At 45.9% G+C, this 21,594-nt stretch overlaps 1 protein-coding gene across 1 annotated transcript in view; it reads right to left on the bottom strand.

Moving 5' to 3' along the window:
- Nucleotides 1-21,594, bottom strand: part of LOC124711506 (fatty acyl-CoA reductase 1-like) — a 239,946-nt gene that overhangs the window by 128,581 nt on the left and 89,771 nt on the right. The window contains exon 2 of the mRNA XM_047241619.1: nucleotides 5,802-6,053. Within this exon, the coding sequence (XP_047097575.1) occupies nucleotides 5,802-6,053 (252 nt within the window). The remainder of the gene's footprint in view (nucleotides 1-5,801; nucleotides 6,054-21,594) is intronic.

Genomic DNA, 21,594 nt, shown 5'->3' with positions numbered 1-21,594 from the left:
TTTTGTACGAGGCGTAATATCTATCATAGTCATAAAATCGTAGAAAAATAGGTCTACAGAATCAAGCCTTAATTATAATGCATCTCGAAATTTTTAAACATATACAGTGTATCTTAATAATATAACTATAATTAGAGCTACATGGTATGTATCCATGAAAAGTTACTATCTCTCCTTTCACATATTTTTCTTTGCATCCGTAGCAACAACAGTAATTCACCATCGCTATTACACTATCAACAAACGGTGAAGCACAACAAAAACTCTTGATATTATAACTTCAAACGCTGCAGAAAGCACACACGCACAGCGAAGTCCCGAAAACACTTGACAATCCCGGTTTTGTGTTTCAACATGCGCAGAACGCAATGCTCACTCCAGAGATATTTACTCTATGGGCACGCCAGAAGTTACTTTAACGTCTGTAGACATCTCTCCATCGTTTTGGGCTAGTTAAGATGGCGGACATACAGTTAGCACCATGGAGGTAAGAATAGAGGGAGACGCCGTGACGTCACAGCTGTGAAGCTATGTGAAGCCGAGGGTAGCCATCTCAATCCGACCAAAACATTGCTGCTGTAAGCTTGTGTGCATAGGCTTGTCGCTCGCTTTTGGAAGAATTTTGCGCTATAATGGTGACTTGTGTGGTGTTCGGGTGTACGAATCGTTCTGATTGTGATGCGAAATCGAAGGGAATAACATTTCGTGTGTAAGTTGTCTCGTTAAGTGTGATTTTACAACATCATTGTGAATGAACGTGTGCTACATCGGTACTTGTACTATAGCGTGTTTTTCTCCTGTATGATTTTAGATTTCCTAAAAATAAAACTACGGTGTCGTAGCAGGCGGAGAGGTGATACTCCGACGTGGCGCGTCCCAGGTGGCGGATAGGGGGGTCCTCACCGGCTTGCCGGCGGACTTGAGCGAAATAAAATAGCTCTCGCGGACCAAACACACAACATCAAGAAATCCATTAGTGTCTGTTCTGGTATCCAGCGACTAGTGGTCTGCGTCTGTTTACCTAGTTGGTGCGGCAGTGAAATATGGCTTGATCTCAACAATCAAGTCTGCAATTACCGTGATCTTGTTGAAGGTCACCACAACCAACTTCAACTTGAAGTAATCATGATGGAACAAATGGAAAGAAATCCTCTACCCCAGGCCCCAGTCAACGGACTGGACTTTCCTGGTCATCGGATTCTGGGGGACCAGGAACATCATGAGGAGAAGAGTCGGAGCTTCTCAAAACCTCTTCGCAAGCACTACCTTGGCACTCTCAATGCAAACACTCTGTTCAAACTTGGAAAACTAAAACAACTGACAGACATGCTAGATAAATTTCACATCAAAATTCTTGCCATCCAAGAGACGCGCTTCGTAGATGAAAACCATTTCGACACAGAACATTACAGGATTTACAAAGGTAAACCTGCTGTCAGAAGAGGAACACCATTATTGTTTGGTACAGGGTTTGCAGTACACAAATCAGTCATGGATAACATCATAGACTTCAATTCAATATCAGAACGTATCTCGACACTGTCCTTCAAATCAGGTAATACAGCATACACAATTATCAACGCACATGCACCTACAAATGACCATAACAGAAAGAAGCCACAAGAAATTGAAGACTTCTGGGAAGACATGGAGGAAGTAACTAACAACGTACCAGAAAGACATGTGAAAATTGTAATGGGTGATTTCAATGCGCAGCTTGGTAAGGAGAGAAAATTCAGAGAAATAACAGGCCCATACTCAGCACATATTCGCACGAACAGAAATGGGGAACACCTCATAAAATATTGTCAAAACTTTAACCTCAAAATCATGTCAACACAATTTCAAAAACCAAGACGAAAACTTACAACATGGAAAGCACCCAACACAGTGTGGGGAGAATTTCAGATTGATCATGTGGCCATTCGTGGGAAATTCTAAATGTCAGAACACGTAAAGGAGTCTTCGAGTCTGATCATTATTTGCTACAAGTTAAGATTAGGCCAATCCCAAGACTGAAACAGACAGCGCAAAACAAAATAGTCAAACCTGATCCGGAATACTTGAAGATAAACAGGGATAAAATCGTTGAAGAAATTAATAGGCACTCAATAGACACATGGACAGATCTGGCGAAGGCAGTTCAGAAGACTATGTGCTGGGGACAACCACCTAGAAAACGCAAACATAGGTGGTGGAACGCAAAGTGTGATGAAGCCATTGAGAGAAGAAAGCAAGCATGGGACAAGTTCAGTAGCTACAGAAATTCAGAAACATGGAAAGAATTTCACGAAGTTCAGAAACTAGCATCGAAGGAAATCAGAAGGGAAAAACGAGCATATGACAATAACGGACTAAAAGAAATTGAGGAAGATTTCAAAAGAAATAACACAAGAAATTTTTACAGAACTTTCAAAGAAAATATTAAGGGCTATCAACCCCCTAGCCTCTGCTTCCGAAGAACAGATGGATCCCTGGAAACAAACACAAAAGAAAACTGTAAAATTCTCAAACATTACTTTGATAAACTTCTTAATTGCAAAAAACCTACAGGAAAATTAACATTCCAAAAGACCACATCTAATGCCGATTCTGATCCATCCACAATAGAAGAGATAGAGGAAATCATAAAACAAATGAAAAATAACAGAGCTGCCGGAGAAGATGGTATTATCGCCGAGATCTGGAAACTCCAAGATGAAAACATCACCAAAAAAATCCATAAGATTATCTCCGAAATTTGGATCACAGAGAAAGTGCCAGAGGAATGGAAATGTGCATTGATCCATCCGTTACATAAAAAGGGTGATAAGTCAGATCCAAACAATTACAGAGGCATTTCGCTAGTACCAGTTACATACAAAATTTTCTCTAAGGTGCTATTAAACAGACTAGAACCACAAGCATATCTGCAAATTGGGGAATACCAGGCATGCTTCAGAAAAGGGAGATCATGCATCGAACAGATCTGGAACTTGAGAACACTTTTGAAAGTCAGACAGGCAAGAAACACTGTAGTTACCTTTGTGGACTTTAAAAAAGCATATGATTCCATAGACAGACAGACACTCTCTGACGTGCTGGAAGAATATGGTATCGACAGAAAAACCAGGGCACTTATACAACAGACGCTTACAGACACTACCTCCAAGATTAAGTTCATGGGAGAAATTTCGGAACCCTTCCACATACACACAGGTGTCCGACAAGGAGACGGGCTCTCACCAATCCTGTTCAACATGGTGTTAGACAAAATTATCAAGCAGTGGGAGGAACAAGTTAAAGGAATACAGCTGGGAAGAACACGTGAAACCAAAACAATCATAAAATGTCTGGCATTTGCAGATGATATAGCCATACTCAGCAATAATACACAGGAGGCAAAGGAAGCACTGGAATGCTTGCATGAAATAGCTGCCAAAACAGGTCTGCAGGTATCTTACGAGAAGACACAATATATGGAACGACAGACCAACAATGTACACACTATGCATACGGTATATGGATCCGTAGAAAGAGTCGAAAAATTTAAGTATTTAGGGGAGAACATACAAATGGGAGGATCAAACAAGGCGGCTAACATGGAACGAACGAAGAAACTCCAGAAGGCATACAAACTCACATGGTCACATTATAATAAGAAAAGCATATCGAGGCAGGCCAAACTTAGGCACTACAAAACAGTTGTATTACCAGAAGCATTGTACGCGTCAGAAACAACCACAATTGGAACATCAGGCATCATAGACACAGAAAAAATAGAACGCAAAATTCTCAGAAAAATATTTGGACCAATTCACAGAGATGGCATATGGATGAAGCGACCTACCAAAGAGCTGTACCAGCACACTGACAGACTAACAGACGCGATCAGAAAACGCGGATTAACTTTCTATGGGCACATACAGAGAATGGACAACAACCGACTTACAAAGAAAATTTTTGATGTAGTAAACAGCTCAAGCAAGAAAACAAATTGGTATCATGAAATAGACGAAGACTTAAGGCAGATAGGGATCAACAGGCAAATGATAGGAGACAGGAAATACTTCAGAAACAAAGTTAGGAGTGCAAAATTTATTGTAAAGGAGAGAAAGAAGACAGGAACATTCTGGACAGAGCAAAGGAAACAGGAGCACAGCCAAAGGATGAAGAGATTTTGGGAAGAGAAGAGGAAGAAAGGAAAGAAGTGAAAATTGTGTCATCATGTGATTTTCGAGTTCAAACACTGTCCATAAGGGCAACAATGAAATGAATGAATGAATGAAAAAGTCGGAAAGCTCTGTGGGAGAATGCCATGAGGAGGAAGAATTGGCGTGCGTCTAAATGGAGCACTATATGTTCTCAGCATTTCCGAGAAGAGGACATAGACCGAACTTCCCTTTCAACAGTAAGGCTCCGAGAAAATGCTGTACCATCAGTTTTCCCTACACACCCAAAATATTTGCAAAAGGTATGTTAATTCAAAGAATTAAATTCTTAGTTTTCAAGTTCACGTTTCAGTATAATACGTGCGTATCGTCGATAATCGAGTGTTGAGTAACTCACTTTGTCTTCATCATGTACCAAATTAAAAGCTAACACTACATTAACTGGCGTAAAGTATAGGCCTAAACAGGACGCTGTGTAGATTTGCCATTCTATGTACCGTATTTAAGTAAATATTGGTGGCAATGAACAGTGTTTCCCAGTAGTGTAACGTAACTGAAATGTCCCAGTACGTATTACAAACAAGATGTATTTATGGGGCTTTGGAGGGAGGGTATAGCTAACTTAGTTTTCAGTTTCTATTATTTAGTTTGTGATACACATTTATTACTGAATTAACAAAATTGTATCGTTTACATTGAAGGCTAGCTATTCGTAATATTACATTAAAAACTATTTTTAATCAGAAGAAACGCGGAATTTCGCCTTTACGAGATTTTATTTTAAACAAAAACTTTGAAACAAGCAATCTTATGACGTTGCATGCGTATATGGTGCAATTAGCGACCGTAATACACGCAGCGCTATAGCACACTGGCAATGTTTTGGTCAGAGTGTCATGGCAGCGAGCCACGCCCCCATGGCTTCAAAACGTAGTACGGCTGGGATACGTAGCGCCATCTCCCCTTATTCTTACCTCCATGGTTAGCACCATGGAGGTATAAGGAGGGGAGATGCCATGACGTCACAAACTTGAAGCCGACAGAAACCGAGCTCCGCCATTGCAGTTTGGTCAGAAGACTCGTTTCTGAAGCACAAACTATGTTTGTACTTACAAATGAAATTTTGTATAAGTGTGTAAACGAGTAAGAAATATCGTCCGGTATGTAAACAAGCATAGCTTTCGGGTTCTGCTTTCAGTTTACATCGACACAAATACAGTAAAAGGTGATTTGAGTTTGAAAAGAGCTTTGTACACTATTATTTTTTATCATTCGAAGTTCGTATCCAAAAGAAACACTTAAGTTAACGAGACCAAATCAGTTTTATTGCTGGGGCAAAAAAGCATTAAAAACAAAACGAAAACGCCTGAAAAAGCTATTCTGACGTTGTGTTATGCATGTAAACAATGTAACACTCAACATCATCTGAAATTATTTCGCAGACATAACGTTAAATACGAAGAACAAGCAATTCTAACAAGAGCCCTGTCACTGCTTTGACCAATCAAACATGGCGGCCGACCATGCCCACCGCCTTCAAACAGATGTACAGCAGACGGCCATAGTGCCATCTCCCCTCCTTATACCTCCACGGTTAGCACAGAGATCGCTGTAGCGCCAGGTATATCTGCGGCGGCGCGCGGGCCTCACCTGCAGGCGGCGCATGCGCGTGGCGAGCAGCGCGACCTCCCTGGTGCCGCGCACGTTGAGCAGCAGGGCGGCGGCCAGCGGCTGGCGGAAGCTGACGCTGGCGGCGCAGTGGAAGACGACGCTCACCTCGGCCTGCAGCGCCGCCGCGTCCGCGGCGCCGAGCGCCAGTCCCGGCGCCTGCGCGTCGCCCGCTACGGCGCGCAGCTTCTCCAGCGCCGACCCGCCGCCCGCCCGCCGCAGCCGGTCGAACACCTGCAGGCGACGACGGCGCTCGTAAAAGTCACACGGGTTCGCTATTCATTAGTTCCACACTACAGCCGGAGGCGAACTTTCGACTCGCGGTGTGGACAGCTAAAGGAAATCAAAATCACTACGAACGGCTGCCCTCGAGTCTTCGTGTGTTTTTCGGGATCTAGCCGTCGAGTCCTTGCTAACTGTGCTGGATTAAGAGCACAAAATGGACAAGGCCCGAGGGCGAAACTGCAAGCAAAAGCAGCAAGTGTTTCGTAACTGATAGGTGGGTGACAGGAATTATTTTTACCGAGGTATTAGCACAAAGTCAATTTAACTTAGCCTTCTACCAAAATGACAAACATACAAGTTCCTGCAAAACGTATCTCCGTATTTAAGCATAAAAAAACATTTATTGAATTCAGTAGTTTTACCAACTCTGTCTATCCAGTGACATATGCGGTTGGATAAAATGTTTTCTAACAGACAGGGAGCAGTATGTTGTCCTGAACGGGGTAACTTCGACAGAAACAAGAGTAACTTCAGGTGTGCCCCAGGGCAGCGTAATAGGTCCTCTGCTTTTTACGATTTACATAAACGATCTGGTTGATGGTACTGACAGCGGCCTTAGACTGTTTGCCGATGATGCTGTAGTGTTCAGGAAAGTAGCATCACACGAAAGTTGTGAACAAATCAATGAGGATTTGCAGAAAATAAATGCGTGGTGTAATGATTGGCAGTTATATCTCTATTTTAGTAAGTGTAACCTACTGCGTATAACAAGGCGAAAATCCCTATTAATATGAGTACGAAATAAATGATCAGTCTTTGGAAGCGGTAACATCTGTCAAGTATCTGGGTGTGACTATTCGAAATGATCTCAAATGGAATGATCACGTAACACAATTAACGGGTAAGGCGAACTCTAGATTGTGGTTAATTGGTAGAATCCTGAAGCGATGCAGTCCTTCAACAAAGGAAATACCTTACAATAAGTTAGTTCATCCAGTCTTAAAGTACTGTCCGTCTGTATGGGACCCTTACCAGTTGGGTGTGATTCAAGAGATTGAGAAGGTCCAAAGAAAAGCGGCAAGATTCGTGACTGGTACATTTAACCATCGCGAGAGCGTTACAAATCTCAGACTGTTTGAAGTGGGCCACAGTTGCAGATAGACGGCACGCTAAACGGAAGGCGCTGAATTCCGGAATCCAATCTTCACCGAGGATGTAGAGCATGTATTATTACCACCAACTTTCAAATCGAGCAATGATCACCATTCAAAGATAAGGGAAATAAGAGCTCGTACTGACGCGTTCAGACAGTAGTTTTTTCCCTCGCGCGATCCGCGAGTCCAACAGAGGGGGGGGGGGGGGGGGGGGGAATATGACTTTGGCGCAAATTGTGCCCTCCGCCACACACCGCTTGGTGGCTAGCGGAGTGTGTATGTAGATGTGAGATTAATGAGAAATAAGCCTTTCATACACAGCTTAACTAGAAAACTTTTCGTTCGAGGCAATAAGACATACTTTTGGTTCACTGTCACCGACATAAGGCCACTGCAGGTAACAGCTTCGTAGCCCTCAATGTCGTGCGCCTGACTTCATCCACTTAGGCTAACTTCCTTCTTAAGGCGCTCTTCAATGTTAAGAGTCGAGCCTGGATTGCGGGAAGCGCAACGAAAGTAGAAGGCGCCAAGTAGAAGTTTCCCACCCTGCCACAAGATGGAATCATATGCGACGTAGCGCCTCCATTCCATCACCAGTGGACACGTCCGAGCTCACTCCGGCGCACGACTCATTCCACGAGCGCCACTGATCAGCTGAAGACGGCGTAGCTCCGGCTGTCCCCAGTGGGCCGGAAAGTAAGCAGGTTGTCAAAAGCTAACACAAGACACAATAACACATACTATCGATCCCGCGCCTTCGCGCAGGCCAGTAAACTGTCAGTAGGTGCCCAATTGGCAACCTTTTTTACTGCTGAAGCTTAGAATGTACCGTACCTAATAAGTAAACGCCATCTCACGGAGCCAGCAGTGAGAACGAGCATTCGTGTCTTCTGCACATGTGTCATGTTACCCAGCTCTGATGGTGTCTGGCAGGCCATTCATATACAACGTGACAACGGTCTCAAAATATGGTTCAAATGGCTCTGAGCACTATGGGACTTAACATCTGAGGTCATCAGTCCCCTAGAACTTAGAACTACTTAAACCTAACTAACCTAAGGACGTCACACACACCCATGCCCGAGGCAGGATTCGAACTTGTGACCGTAGCGGTCTCGCGGTTCCAGACTGAAGCGCCTAGAACCGCTCAGCCACACTGCCGGCGACAAGGGTCTCAATTCGAGTCCCTAGGCGACTCTGTAGTTAAAATTTTGTATTTGTGGGGATTCACAGCCTCCAAATGTTTAATAAACGTAAATATGGCCCGTAGTAAGCTGCATGTGATTTTCATTCAGTCGTACAATTAGCTAGTTTCCAAAACCAGGTTAGAACCTACGACAGACCATATTTACGTCTCTCTCTTACGTCGCGAGAAGCCTCCAGCTTATCATAGGTTTGGGACACAGCTGTTAATACGACGTGTTTTAATTGAATATGTTTCATAAGACGACCTACTTGCATTCTATTTTAACTGAAAATAAAGCGAGTGTGCTTCGCGTTTTAAAATTTTGTTTGACATCCGCAGTCGTTCCCAAAATCCTGTAAGTGAGATTTCAATGTGTCAGAGCGACTCGGTCACCCGTAATTTCTAACCAGTCATCCAGCCACTGTCACCTGTACCTGTTTAACCGCGTCTGTATTCATATTTATTCTGCTGTGTGGCGAACAGCCTTGCTGCAGTGGTAACACCGCTTCCCGTCAGATCGCCGAAGTTAAGCGCTGTCGTGCTCGGCTCGGGTGACCGTCCGGGACTGCCGAGCGATGTCGGCCAGCGGGGTGCCCTCAGCCCTTGTGGACCTACTTGACTGAGAAGTAGCGTCTCCAGTCACGAAAGCTGGTAGCGGTCAGGAGAGCGGTGCACAGGCCCTTCGTATCTGCATCCAGTGACGCATATAGGCTCAGGGTGACGCGGCGGTCGGTCATTAGCACTGCGCCATCCGAGGCCTATTCGGACAGAGAGATGTTCTGCTGAGGGCTTTCATCGAGGGATTTTCGGATGCTCACGTTATCGGGGTCGTCTTTTTTTAATTCCTTTGTATGAACGCAACTTGGTTTTCGGATTTCTTATATTTTTTAATATATTTTCACCATGCTCGGAAGATAACCCGGAATTCTCTTCTCCATTTACAATCACTGAATTGGAGACAGCCCTTAAGAATACGAAATGTATAAAAGCTGGAAGTGTACACGGGCTTTACCCTGAATTTTTGGTGCACAGTGGACCGGTAACACGAAATTGGCTAGTTTGCCTTTTCAACGAAATTCTGCGTACAGCAACATTACCCAAAAAATTTCAAAGAGCGAAAATTATCGCTACCAGAAAGCCAGGGAAAGAGGGAACAGCTGCAGAACACTTCTGCCCAATATCTCTTCTTAGCTGTGCTTACAAGCTATTGGAAAGAATGATTCTAAATCGAGTTCATGATCAAATTAATGCTATGATACCACCTGAACAAGCTGGATTCAGACCTTATTGAAGCTGCTGTGAACAAGTCCTCTCCTTGACTACTGACATAGAATGTGGATACCAAAAGAAACTTAAAACTGGAGTAGCGTTCATTGACCTGTCAGCAGCTTATGTCACACTGTGGTGCGAGAGCCTTTTATTGAAATTTTTGAGAGCAATACGTTTCAAAACTCTAGGCAACCCCTTAAGTAACATGTTAAGCAGTAGGCAGTTTAAAGTACATCAAGGACAAAAGAAAATCAGATGGCATGTACTCAATAACGAATTACCTCAGGGCTCTGTCCTTGCTCCAGTGTTATTCAACCTCTACACAGCTGACCTGCCGAATTTGACCAATATGCAGATGACCTGGCAATTTCATATCAGAGTGAAGACCTTTCTGAATGTGAAGAACACCTAACGAACAGCCTTACTAAACGGCGACTGAGACCAAATGTTTCTAAAACTGAGGTAAGCCTGTTCCACCTATCTAATCGCTTTCATCAGCAAAGATCAGTCCACAGTTCGGCCCTCTTGGCACAGTCAGATAGGACAAACGCCCAAAATACCTGGGAGTCACTCTGGACAGAACTTTAACATACAAAAAACACCTTTCCAACTTGGCCAAGAAGATACAAACACGAGTGAGCCTTGTGAGAAAGCTGGCAGGCAGTACATGGGGAGCAACCACATCAGTTCTCCGAGGAGCATCCCTCGCCCTAGTATACTCTGCAGCAGAATACTGTGCACCAGTTTGGCTCCCAGCACGCGTGTTGCGAAAGTAGACGTCCAACTGAACTCAGTTATGAGAGTCATTAGAGGTACAGTCCGGTCTACACCTACTTGCTGGCTACCCGTGCTTTCAAACATTTGTCCACCAGACCTCCGTAGAAAGGCTGTGCTTTACAACCTCTGTCAGCAAGTTTCTGAAAACAACTCGATCCCTCTTTGTGGCGATTTGCTATCACTGCCCAGGAAACGCCTCAAATCTAGAAGACCAGCATATGAAACGGGAGTCCAAATGCTATCCACAGGATTCGACCAGGACGCAGAGTGGAAACGTGAGTGGAAAGCTACAAGAACCCGAAACCACGAACTTTGTAGACAATCCAACAGTTCCAGTTCCAGGCTTCCACTAACCAATGTTGGTGTGAGTGCAGTTAAACAGATATTGGACCGAAGAGGGTAAGTGCAAATACAACTTGCACAAGTGGGGCTTTTCAAGTGACAGTGTGTGTGACTGTGGTGACACCCAAACAATGAGCCACACTGTGAATGACTGTCCAATCAGACGATTCCCTGGTGGCACTGAGAAGCTCCCTCAAGCATCCCACGAGGCACTCCGCTGGATCGAGTCCATCAACATCCGAGTGTAGTCTGAGCCGTTTTAAAACTTGTGTACTGTATATAATTTCACATGTTCATTTTTATATATATTTCTTTGTTTTGCTAAATGTGTATTACTGTGATTGATGCATACGATAATAATAATAATAATAATAATAATAATAACAATAACCACGCTCGTCTGTATATCATCCGTGCAACGGTACTGATGACCTTGCTGTTTAGCGCCCGCACCCAAAAATCATCGCTACAACATCCGAGATAAGACGCCGTGTCCAACCTGCCAAGAAATCCTCAGTGCCGGTCAGAAATGTCGCCTCTGTCAGGCCGTGCTGGACACACGCTCTCCGCCCTCCGCCCTCCGCCCTCCACCCAGAATCTGGAACAACGCCGTTGCCCGCCGTCTAATTGTCAGTGAAGACCATCTACATCCACACGGTTACTCTGCAATTCACATTTAAGTGCTTGGCAGACGGTTCATCGAACCACAATCATACTACACTCCTGGAAATTGAAATAAGAACACCGTGAATTCATTGTCCCAGGAAGGGGAAACTTTATTGACACATTCCTGGGGTCAGATACATCACATGATCACACTGACAGAACCACAGGCACATAGACACAGGCAACAGAGCATGCACAATGTCGGCACTAGTACAGTGTATATCCACCTTTCGCAGCAATGCAGGCTGCTATTCTCCCATGGAGACGATCGTAGAGATGCTGGATGTAGTCCTGTGGAACGGCTTGCCATGCCATTTCCACCTGGCGCCTCAGTTGGACCAGCGTTCGTGCTGGACGTGCAGACCGCGTGAGACGACGCTTCATCCAGTCCCAAACATGCTCAATGGGGGACAGATCCGGAGATCTTGCTGGCCAGGGTAGATGACTTACACCTTCTAGAGCACGTTGGGTGGCACGGGATACATGCGGACGTGCATTGTCCTGTTGGAACAGCAAGTTCCCTTGCCGGTCTAGGAATGGTAGAACGATGGGTTCGATGACGGTTTGGATGTACTGTGCACTATTCAGTGTCCCCTCGACGATCACCAGTGGTGTACGGCCAGTGTAGGAGATCGCTCCCCACACCATGATGCCGGGTGTTGGCCCTGTGTGCCTCGGTCGTATGCAGTCCTGATTGTGGCGCTCACCTGCACGGCGCCAAACACGCATACGACCATCATTGGCACCAAGGCAGAAGCGACTCTCATCGCTGAAGACGACACGTCTCCATTCGTCCCTCCATTCACGCCTGTCGCGACACCACTGGAGGCGGGCTGCACGATGTTGGGGCGTGAGCGGAAGACGGCCTAACGGTGTGCGGGACCGTAGCCCAGCTTCATGGAGACGGTTGCGAATGGTCCTCGCCGATACCCCAGGAGCAACAGTGTCCCTAATTTGCTGGGAAGTGGCGGTGCGGTCCCCTACGGCACTGCGTAGGATCCTACGGTCTTGGCGTGCATCCGTGCGTCGCTGCGGTCCGGTCCCAGGTCGACGGGCACGTGCACCTTCCGCCGACCACTGGCGACGACATCGATGTACTGTGGAGACCTCACGCCCCACGTGTTGAGCAATTCGGCGGTACGTCCACCCGGCCTCCCGCATGCCCACTATACGCCCTCGCTCAAAGTCCGTCAACTGCACATACGGTTCACGTCCACGCTGTCGCGGCATGCTACCAGTGTTAAAGACTGCGATGGAGCTCCGTATGCCACGGCAAACTGGCTGACACTGACGGCGGCGGTGCACAAATGCTGCGCAGCTAGCGCCATTCGACGGCCAACACCGCGGTTCCTGGTGTGTCCGCTGTGCCGTGCGTGTGATCATTGCTTGTACAGCCCTCTCGCAGTGTCCGGAGCAAGTATGGTGGGTCTGACACACCGGTGTCAATGTGTTCTTTTTTCCATTTCCAGGAGTGTATCTCTCTACCATTCCACTCCCGAACAGCGCGCGGGAAAAACGAACACCTAAACCTTTCTGTTCGAACTCTGATTTCTCTTATTTTATTTTGATGATCATTCCTACCCATATAGGTTGCGCTCAACAAAATATTTTCGCATTCGGAAGAGAAAGTTGCTGACTGAAATTTCGTAAAAAGTCTTTGCTTTAATTACTTCCATCCCAACTCGCGTATCATATCTGCCACACTCTCTCCCCTATTACGTGATAATACAAAACGAGCTGCCCTTTTTTGCACCCTTTCGATGTCCTCCGTCAATCCCACCTGCTAAGGATCCCACACCGCGCAGTAATATTCTAACAGAGGACGAACGAGTGTAGTGTAAGCTGTCTCTTTAGTGGACTTGTTGCATCTTCTAAGTGTCCTGCCAATGAAACGCAACCTTTGGCTGGCCTTCCCTACAATATTATCTATGTGGTCTTTCCAACTGAAGTTGTTCGTAATTTTAACACCCAGGTACTTAGTTGAATTGACAGCCTTGAGAATTGTACTATTTATCGAGTAATCGAATTCCAACGGATTTCTTTTGGAACTCATGTGGATCACCTCACACTTTTCGTTATTTAGCGTCAACTGCCACCTGCCACACCATACAGCAATCTTTTCTAAATCGCTTTGCAACTGATACTGGTCTTGGGATGACCTTACTAGACGGTAAATTACAGCATCATCTGCGAACAACCTAAAAGAACTGCTCAGATTGTCACCCAGGTCATTTATATAGATCAGGAACAGTGGAGGTCCCAGGACGCTTCCCTGGGGAACACCTGATATCACTTCAGTTTTACTCGATGATTTGCCGTCTATTACTACGAACTGCGACCTTCCTGACAGGAAATCACGAATCCAGTCAACTGGTAAGGTAGGGCTCATGGGGAGGCGCAGTGGAGGTCGGTGTCCCAGGTGAGGCCCGAGGCACCTCATACGGGAATCTGAAAAAGAGACAAGTTAGAGAGAGAGGTTATATATACGTGCGAATGCTGAACTTCTTTCCCTCAAAAATATTTCTCTTTTTCGTACCTGCTCTGTGTCACCACAGCTGACCTGTCAGTGCTCTTATTTGTACTAAGATTGCAGTACACGCGAGGTGCCTATTTCCTTCCACCGCCCTGAGTGGAATACCCGAGTTCTAACAAACGTCCACCAGCTTGCAGTCTTCTACAGTTGTTGTCCCCTGCGCTGAAAACAGCGCGTAGGTCATGAATACGTAATTTTCAGGCTGTGTGGAACTCTTAGTGAGGAACTGTTGTTTTAGAAATGATTAAATTTCCAATCAGTTTGTTTATGTGGGACGCCACTCGTTTTTTACTAGCAGAACACGAGAAACTGCACAATTATCACATTCCGCTTTTAGATTCGCAAGTGATTTCTGTTCAACAAATTAATAAACTCCGTATTTCCGTAAATTAGTATGACATTGTTCTCAACTATATGACCAAATAACTATACGTTGCTAGTAAAGTCTTAACTAACACCGACCAAGGCAGACAAACATCTCGGTCCTCTGATACGGCCGAACGAGAGCTGCTCTTACAGCCGAAACACTTCGCCCGCCATCCAAGTTAGGCGCTATCCGAAGATCACCGAAGTGCTCCGTGTATCTTTCCGTTTATCAGTTGTTTATTATTCTGCTTGTTATTAATACCTGTGAAATAAGGGAATGATACCACACTACTGACATATAATTTAAATATGAAGTGCAAGTAAATGCGCTGTTTAGCTTGTCTGATATTAACAACAGAAGATTATCAATTTGGCGTGCAACTTCCGAATGCAGCAGCCAATCGCGGAGAAGGACCACAATTTAGGCGGTATTTGTCACGATGCCCGTACCAGACAAACCGTGCGTCATCGGTACCTCACAGCACGTTACATCATCTTGCCACTGCTGCCTTCTCAACTGCTCTAAGCACAGCTTCTCGTACCTGAATATGACTGCCGCAAAGCCAGAAACACCGCACTCACCCCACCCACCGCTGTCTTCGCCCCACGGCCCTTACGCGAAGGTGCAGAACCTGTTTCCGCACAGCAGCCAACTTGCCGTCCACCATGACGCAACCAATCCAATACAATCGCGAGCCATCCTTCCCCGTCAGATGAAACTACATTTCTGGCCATTAAAATTGCTACACCACGAAGATGACGTGCTACAGACGCGAAATTTTAACCTACAGGAAGCAGACGCTGTGATATGCAAATGATTAGCTTTTGAGAGCATTCACACAAGGTTGGCGCCGGTGGCGACACCTACAACGTGCTGACATGAGGAAAGTTTCCAACCGATTTCTCATGCACAAACAGCAGTTGACCGGCGTTGTCTGGTGAAACGTTGTTGTGATGCCTCGTGTAAGGAGGAGAAATGCGTACCATCAAGTTTCCGACTTTGATAAAGTTCGGATTATAGCCTATCGCGATTTCGGTTTGTCGTATCGCGACATTGCTGCTCGGGTTGGTCGAGATCTAATGACTGTTTGCAGAATATGGAATCGCTGGATTCAGGAGGGTAATAAGGAACGCCGTGCTGGATCCCAACAGCCTCGTATCACTAGCAGTCGAGATGACAGCCATCTTATCCGCATGGCTGTAACGGATCGTGCAACCACGTCTCGATCCCTGAGTCAACAGATGGGGACGTTTGCAAGACAACAACCATCTGCACGAACAGTTCGACGACGTTTGCAGCAGCACGGACTATGAGCTCGGAGACCGTGGCTGCGGGTACCCTTGTCGCTGCATCACAGACAGGAGCGCCTGCGATCGTGTACTCAACGACGAACCTGGGTGTACGAATGGCAAAACGTCATTTTTTCGGATGAATCCAGGTTCTGTTTACAGCATCATGATGGTCGCATCCGTGTTTGGCGACATCGCGGTGAACGCACATTGGAATACTGGCGTATTACCCGGCGTGATGGTATGGGCTGCCATTGGTTACACGTCTCGGTCACCTCTTGTTCGCATTGACGGCACTTTGAACAGTGGACGTTACATTTCAGATGTGGCTCTACCCTTCATTCGATCCCTGCGAAACCCATCATTTCAGCAGGATATTGCACGACCGCATGTTGCAGGTCCTGTACGGGCCTCTCTGGATACAGAAAATGTTCGGCTGCTGCCCTGGCCAGCACATTCTCCAGATCTTTCACCAACTGAAAACGTCTGGTCAATGGTGGCCGAGCAACTGGCTCGTCACAATACGCCAGTCACTACTATTGATGAACTGTGGTATCATGTTGAAGCTGCATGGGCAGCTGTACCTGTACACGCCATCCAAACTCTGTTTGACTGAATGTCCAAGCGTATCAAGGACGTTATTACGGCCAGAGGTGGTTGTTCTGGGCACTGATTTCTCAGAATCGATGCACCCAAATTGCGTGAAAATGTAATCACATGTCAGTTCTAATATAATACGCGTTTATCATCTGCATTTCTTCTTGGTGTAGCAATTTTAATGGCCAGTCGTGTAAATTACCTGTGAAAGAGTCTAATGAGCCGAGACCAGCTAATAAAACAAAGTAAAACGGTGTCCAGAAACAGGGCGCAGTGTCTGCTGTAATTGGCGATACTGTGACCACATACTGGTAAAGCTGGCGCATTTCTTAGCTGCGCTGTCTGATGAGAAGTATCCACGCGAGCCTACGTAACGCGGAGTTGACCACTGAATATCGTGGGATGCGGATCTGCCAGGGTAAGAGGTGGCGGGGAGTGTCCTGTTGTCAGCAGAGAAGCTGAAATAGCGGAATGGGTCGGTCAGCCGAGCTCGAATGTGGGCTAGTCCCTGGATGTCACCTGAGTAGAAAATCCGTCAGGGACATTGCAACCCTTGTAAAGCTGACCTGGTCAACTGCTGGCGATCTTTGTCTGAACACCACGACCACAGCAAATCAGAGACCAGGAAGACCTCATGTACTGCAGGATACTGACCGTCCAGCACTTGCAGAGTCCACCTAGCACAGTGGCTGTGCGTCAGGAGTCAGGAAGAACACATTTCTGTAGTGAGGGCTAAGCGACGCTCGATGTGGTGTAAAGAGGGGCACCACTGGATTGTGCACGCCTCTAAACTGGTAGTCTGCTGTGGTGACAGCCGTGTACCGCAAGTCTCTAGAGGAACGGATGGTCCCAAATGATTGGAAAAGAGCACAGGTAGTTCCAGTTTTCAAGAAGGGTCGTCGAGAAGGTGCGCAAAACGATGGGCCTCAGTCTCTGACATCGATCTGTTGTAGAATTTTAGAATATGTTTTTTGCTCGCGTATCATGTCATGTCTGGAAAACCAGAATCTACTCTGTAGGAATCAACATGGATTCCGGAAACAGCGATCGTGTGAGACCCAACTCGCTTTATTTGTTCATGAGAGCCAGAAAATATTAGATACAGGCTCCCAGGTAGATGCCATTTTCCTTGACTTCCGGAAGGCGTTCGATACAGTTCTGCACTGTCGCCAGATAAACAAAGTAAGAGCCTACGGAATACCAGGCCAGCCGTGTGGCTTAATTGAAGAGTTTTTAGCAAACAGAACACAGCATGTTGTTCTCAATGCAGAGACGTCTACAGACGTTAAAGTAACCTCTGGCGTGCCACAGGGGAGTGTTATGGGACCATTGCTTTTCACAATATATATAAATGACCTAGTAGGTAGTGTCTGAAGTTCCATGCAGCTTTTCGCGGATGATGCTGTAGTATACAGAGAAGTTGCAGCATTATAAAATTGCAGCGAAATGCAGGAAGATCTGCAGCGGATCGGCGCTTGGTGCAGGGAGTGGCAACTGACCCTTAACATAGACAAATGTAATGTATTGCGAATACATAGAAAGAAGGATCCTTTATTGTACAATTACATGATAGCGGAACAAACATTGGTAGCAGTTACTTCTGTAAAATATCTGGGAGTATGCGTACGGAACGATTTGAAGTGGAATGATCGTATAAAATTAATTGCTGGTAAGGCGGGTGCCAGGTTGAGATTCATTGGGAGAGTCCTTACAAAATGTAGTCCATCAACAAAGGATGTGGCTTACAAAACACTCGTTCGACCTATATTGCTCATCGGTGTGGGATCCGTACCAGGTCGGGTTGACAGAGGAGATAGAGAAGATCCAAAGAAGAGCGGCGCGTTTCGTCACAGGGTTATTTGGTAAGCGTGATAGCGTTACGGAAATGTTTAGTAAACTCAAGTGGCAGGCTCTGCAAGAGAGGCGCTCTGCATCGCGGTGTAGCTTGCTGTCCAGGTTTCGAGAGGGTGTGTTTCTGGATGAGGTATCAAATACATTGCTTCCCCCTACTTATACCGCCCGAGGAGATCACGAATGTAAAATTAGAGAGATTCGAGCGCGCACGGAGGCTTTCCGGCAGTCGTTCTTCCCGCGAACCGTACCCGACTGGAACAGGAAAGGGAGGTAATGACAGTGGCACATAAAGTGCCCTCCGTGACACACCGTTGGGTGGCTTGCGGAGTATACATGTAGATGTAGATATAGATGTAGACCCTGTGACAGTTCGACGGAAGGGTTTGGATTTGGCGAATTCGTGGAGGACGTTACTCGCCATCATGTGTTGCCCCGACAATGAAGGATGGGAAAGGTCGTGTTACGGTATGGGGGTTGTTTCTCTCGGTTAGGCTGAGCTCCCCTTACTGCGCTTAAAAAACGCTAAATGCAGAAGGACACGCGCATATTCTACGGCACTGAGTACTGCAGAGGAACAGTTCGGCTGCCACGATCGTCTGTATCGGCAGCACAACGCGTCCTCTCATAAAGCTGCATCTGTAAGGCAACAGTTTGTGGACGAGAGCATTCATGACCTGGAGTGGCCTGCTGAGGGTCCCGACCTGAACTCAGTGGGACAGCTCTGGGGTGAGCTGAGGACGTCGGAGTCTCTCCGGACCCCAGTGTCCAACATCACTGCCCCCTGTGGTCTCGGCTCTTGAGGAACAGTGGGCTGACATTCCCCCACTCACATTCAGACACCTCAATGAGGGCGTTTCCAGCACAGTTCAAGTCCTCACAAAGGCGAAGGACGCACACACTCCATATTAATGTCCACTAACAGGTGTCCAAATGCTATTGATCGGGTAGTACAGGTTTGCGACAATTTCATATTCTGTAGATCATTTGCATGATAAATCGTAATAATGAGCAATGAGTCATTTTACATTCACATCGCAAGTTAATTTGTAGCTTCATGCTGAACATTTCTGTTTTATTATTATTATGAAATATGGATATGTGAGCTAGTAATTTCTATCCGACGCCTTTTACACATCACAATAACAGGAATTCTTCTACGAAATAGAAGAGCTGTCAAGGAGAAACTTTTCCTGTTTGTTATCGAATTTCACTTTGCTGTCCGTTAGTAATTTTACATCGCTGGGTAAGCGATCCAGAACTTTAGGTGCACCACTGTGCACTCCTTTTTGCGCTTAAGACAACCTCAGTGTGGAGTAATGAATGCCATTTCCTCTTCTTGTATTACGATTTTGGTACACTTGACAGCAAAAGAAGTGGGCCACTGCTGAATGCAACCAACATATCGTAGCTGTGTCGCAGGTCCTCTCAACGCCCAATCCCCGCGGGTTACAGTCGTTTGACTACGCATAATGTTTATCACAAGAGACTGCTACAGAACACTGCTCACTATGGCGGGCCGCCCAGATGTAAACTAATATCGCGATACAACAAATATTAGAAAACACTTTTCTAGACACCGAGTGACGCTCCAGATGCCTTATCACACCCATTAAATGACATGACAAGTTTTTGTTCGTGATCTGAATTTCAACCCACTGTCAGCCAAAAAAAGCTTGCGAGCCTCGACTAAGCATAAAGAGCCGGCCGGAGTGGCCGAGCGGTTCTGGGCGCTACAGTCTGGAACCGCGCGACCGCTACGGTAGCAGGTTCGAATCCTGCCTCGGGCATGGATGTGTGTGATGTCCTTAGGTTAGTTAGGTTTAAGTAGTTCTAGGTTCTAGGGGACTGATGACCTCAGAAGTTAAGCCCCATAGTTCAAATGGTTCAAATGGCTCTGAGCACTATGGGACTTAACATCCGTGGTCATCAGTCCCCTAGAACTCAGAACTTCTTAAACCTAACTAACCTAAGGACATCACACACATCCATGCCCGAGGCAGGATTCGAACCTGCGACCATAGCAGTCCCGCGGTTCCGGACTGAGCGCCTGAAAGCCCCATAGTGCTCAGAGCCATAAGCATAAAGAGACGTAAAATATCGAACTTTTCACCAGTATCAGCTTGCAAGGCCAAATGTTCCAACACGGAAGTAAATGACAGTATGTTTAGCACTGCACAGGGAACCCCATGAAGCTTATATTGCCCCTGAAAAGTAACCACGAAAGGTATGCAATAAAGTGCAATTCACAAGTGCGAAACACCATGAAGCAAAGTCGTGGTGATGGACGGGCAGTAGAACACGGTTCCTATATGAATTGTTAACTGAGCACAATCAGATCTCAGATATTAAATATATTCACCAATAGTTTCATACTGGAACCCGAAACGACGATACCTATTTTTGCCTGACAGCGATTGGAACGCGGCGCCTTTTGCTTTTGTCGTATATTTATTGCTTCTTCGCCAGTAGCCAGATGTGCACATGTTCGGCTGGAAGTAAGCCAACAAATAGTTCTGTGTTGCCTGCGACTCCAACCCCGCGCATATCGTCATTGTTGACCCCACACGATGTGGTGTCAACTATCAAATTCCCTTTCACTAGTTGTTACAATCGTGTCATTCTAAGAGACATGGAGGGTTTTGGTATCGTGAGGAAACAACGAAATTATGTAACAGTTTCATCTCGAAGGGGTCAAATCCGGAGAAAAATTGGAACCCCAGTCCAGTGCCAACATTTTCAAAATCTCCAGCTCATTTAAAATAATACATGAAGGTCGTTGGATCTTACAAGACGATTGGTTCGTGAACCAAACTAACACTGTTAGTGTAAAAAAGCTTACTAGAGACAGAGTTTCTGCAAGCAGCGATTTCCGCCTCTGGCACCCAAAACTAATCCAATTCTGTTCCAGCCAGTAGTGAATGGACATGTTCAGTGTTGATTTGGAAACACGACAGAGTCGTGCATTCCTAACTTGGCATTACTGGAGATGACGACGACATGTTTGTGGCTGTTAAAAACTGGTACCCCCATCGGAAATCGAACCCACACACCTTAGCCATTACAGGCTACCCTCAGCCCGACCAACCGCCGAATTTCACGTGTGTCTAGTATCATGTTTTGGGATACACGGCAACTTTACGAGAAGTGTTGGCTTCCACTTGAGCTGTTGTTGCTAGTAATCTGTTCGTGTACTAGTAGTCAACGCCATGCAGTGCTGACTCAAAGCCGTGATATCAAACTCATCTTTTCTTTCCTTTTTCTACATCTGCATCTACATGGATACTCTGATAATCACATTTAAGTGCCTGGCAGAGGGTTCATCGAACCACCTTCACAATTCTCTATTATTCCAATCTCGTTTAGCACGCGGAAAGAACGAATACTCAACTCTTTCCGTATGAGCTCCGATTTCCCTTATTTTCTCATGGTGATCGTTCCTCCCTATGTAGGTCCGTGTCAACAAAATATTTACGCATTCGGAGGATAAAGTTGGTGATTGGAATTTCGTGAGAAGAT

This window comes from Schistocerca piceifrons, chromosome 8 (genome assembly GCF_021461385.2).
Source record: "Schistocerca piceifrons isolate TAMUIC-IGC-003096 chromosome 8, iqSchPice1.1, whole genome shotgun sequence".
NCBI lineage: Eukaryota > Metazoa > Arthropoda > Insecta > Orthoptera > Acrididae > Schistocerca > Schistocerca piceifrons.
This window is presented reverse-complemented; position numbering and strand designations above follow the sequence as displayed.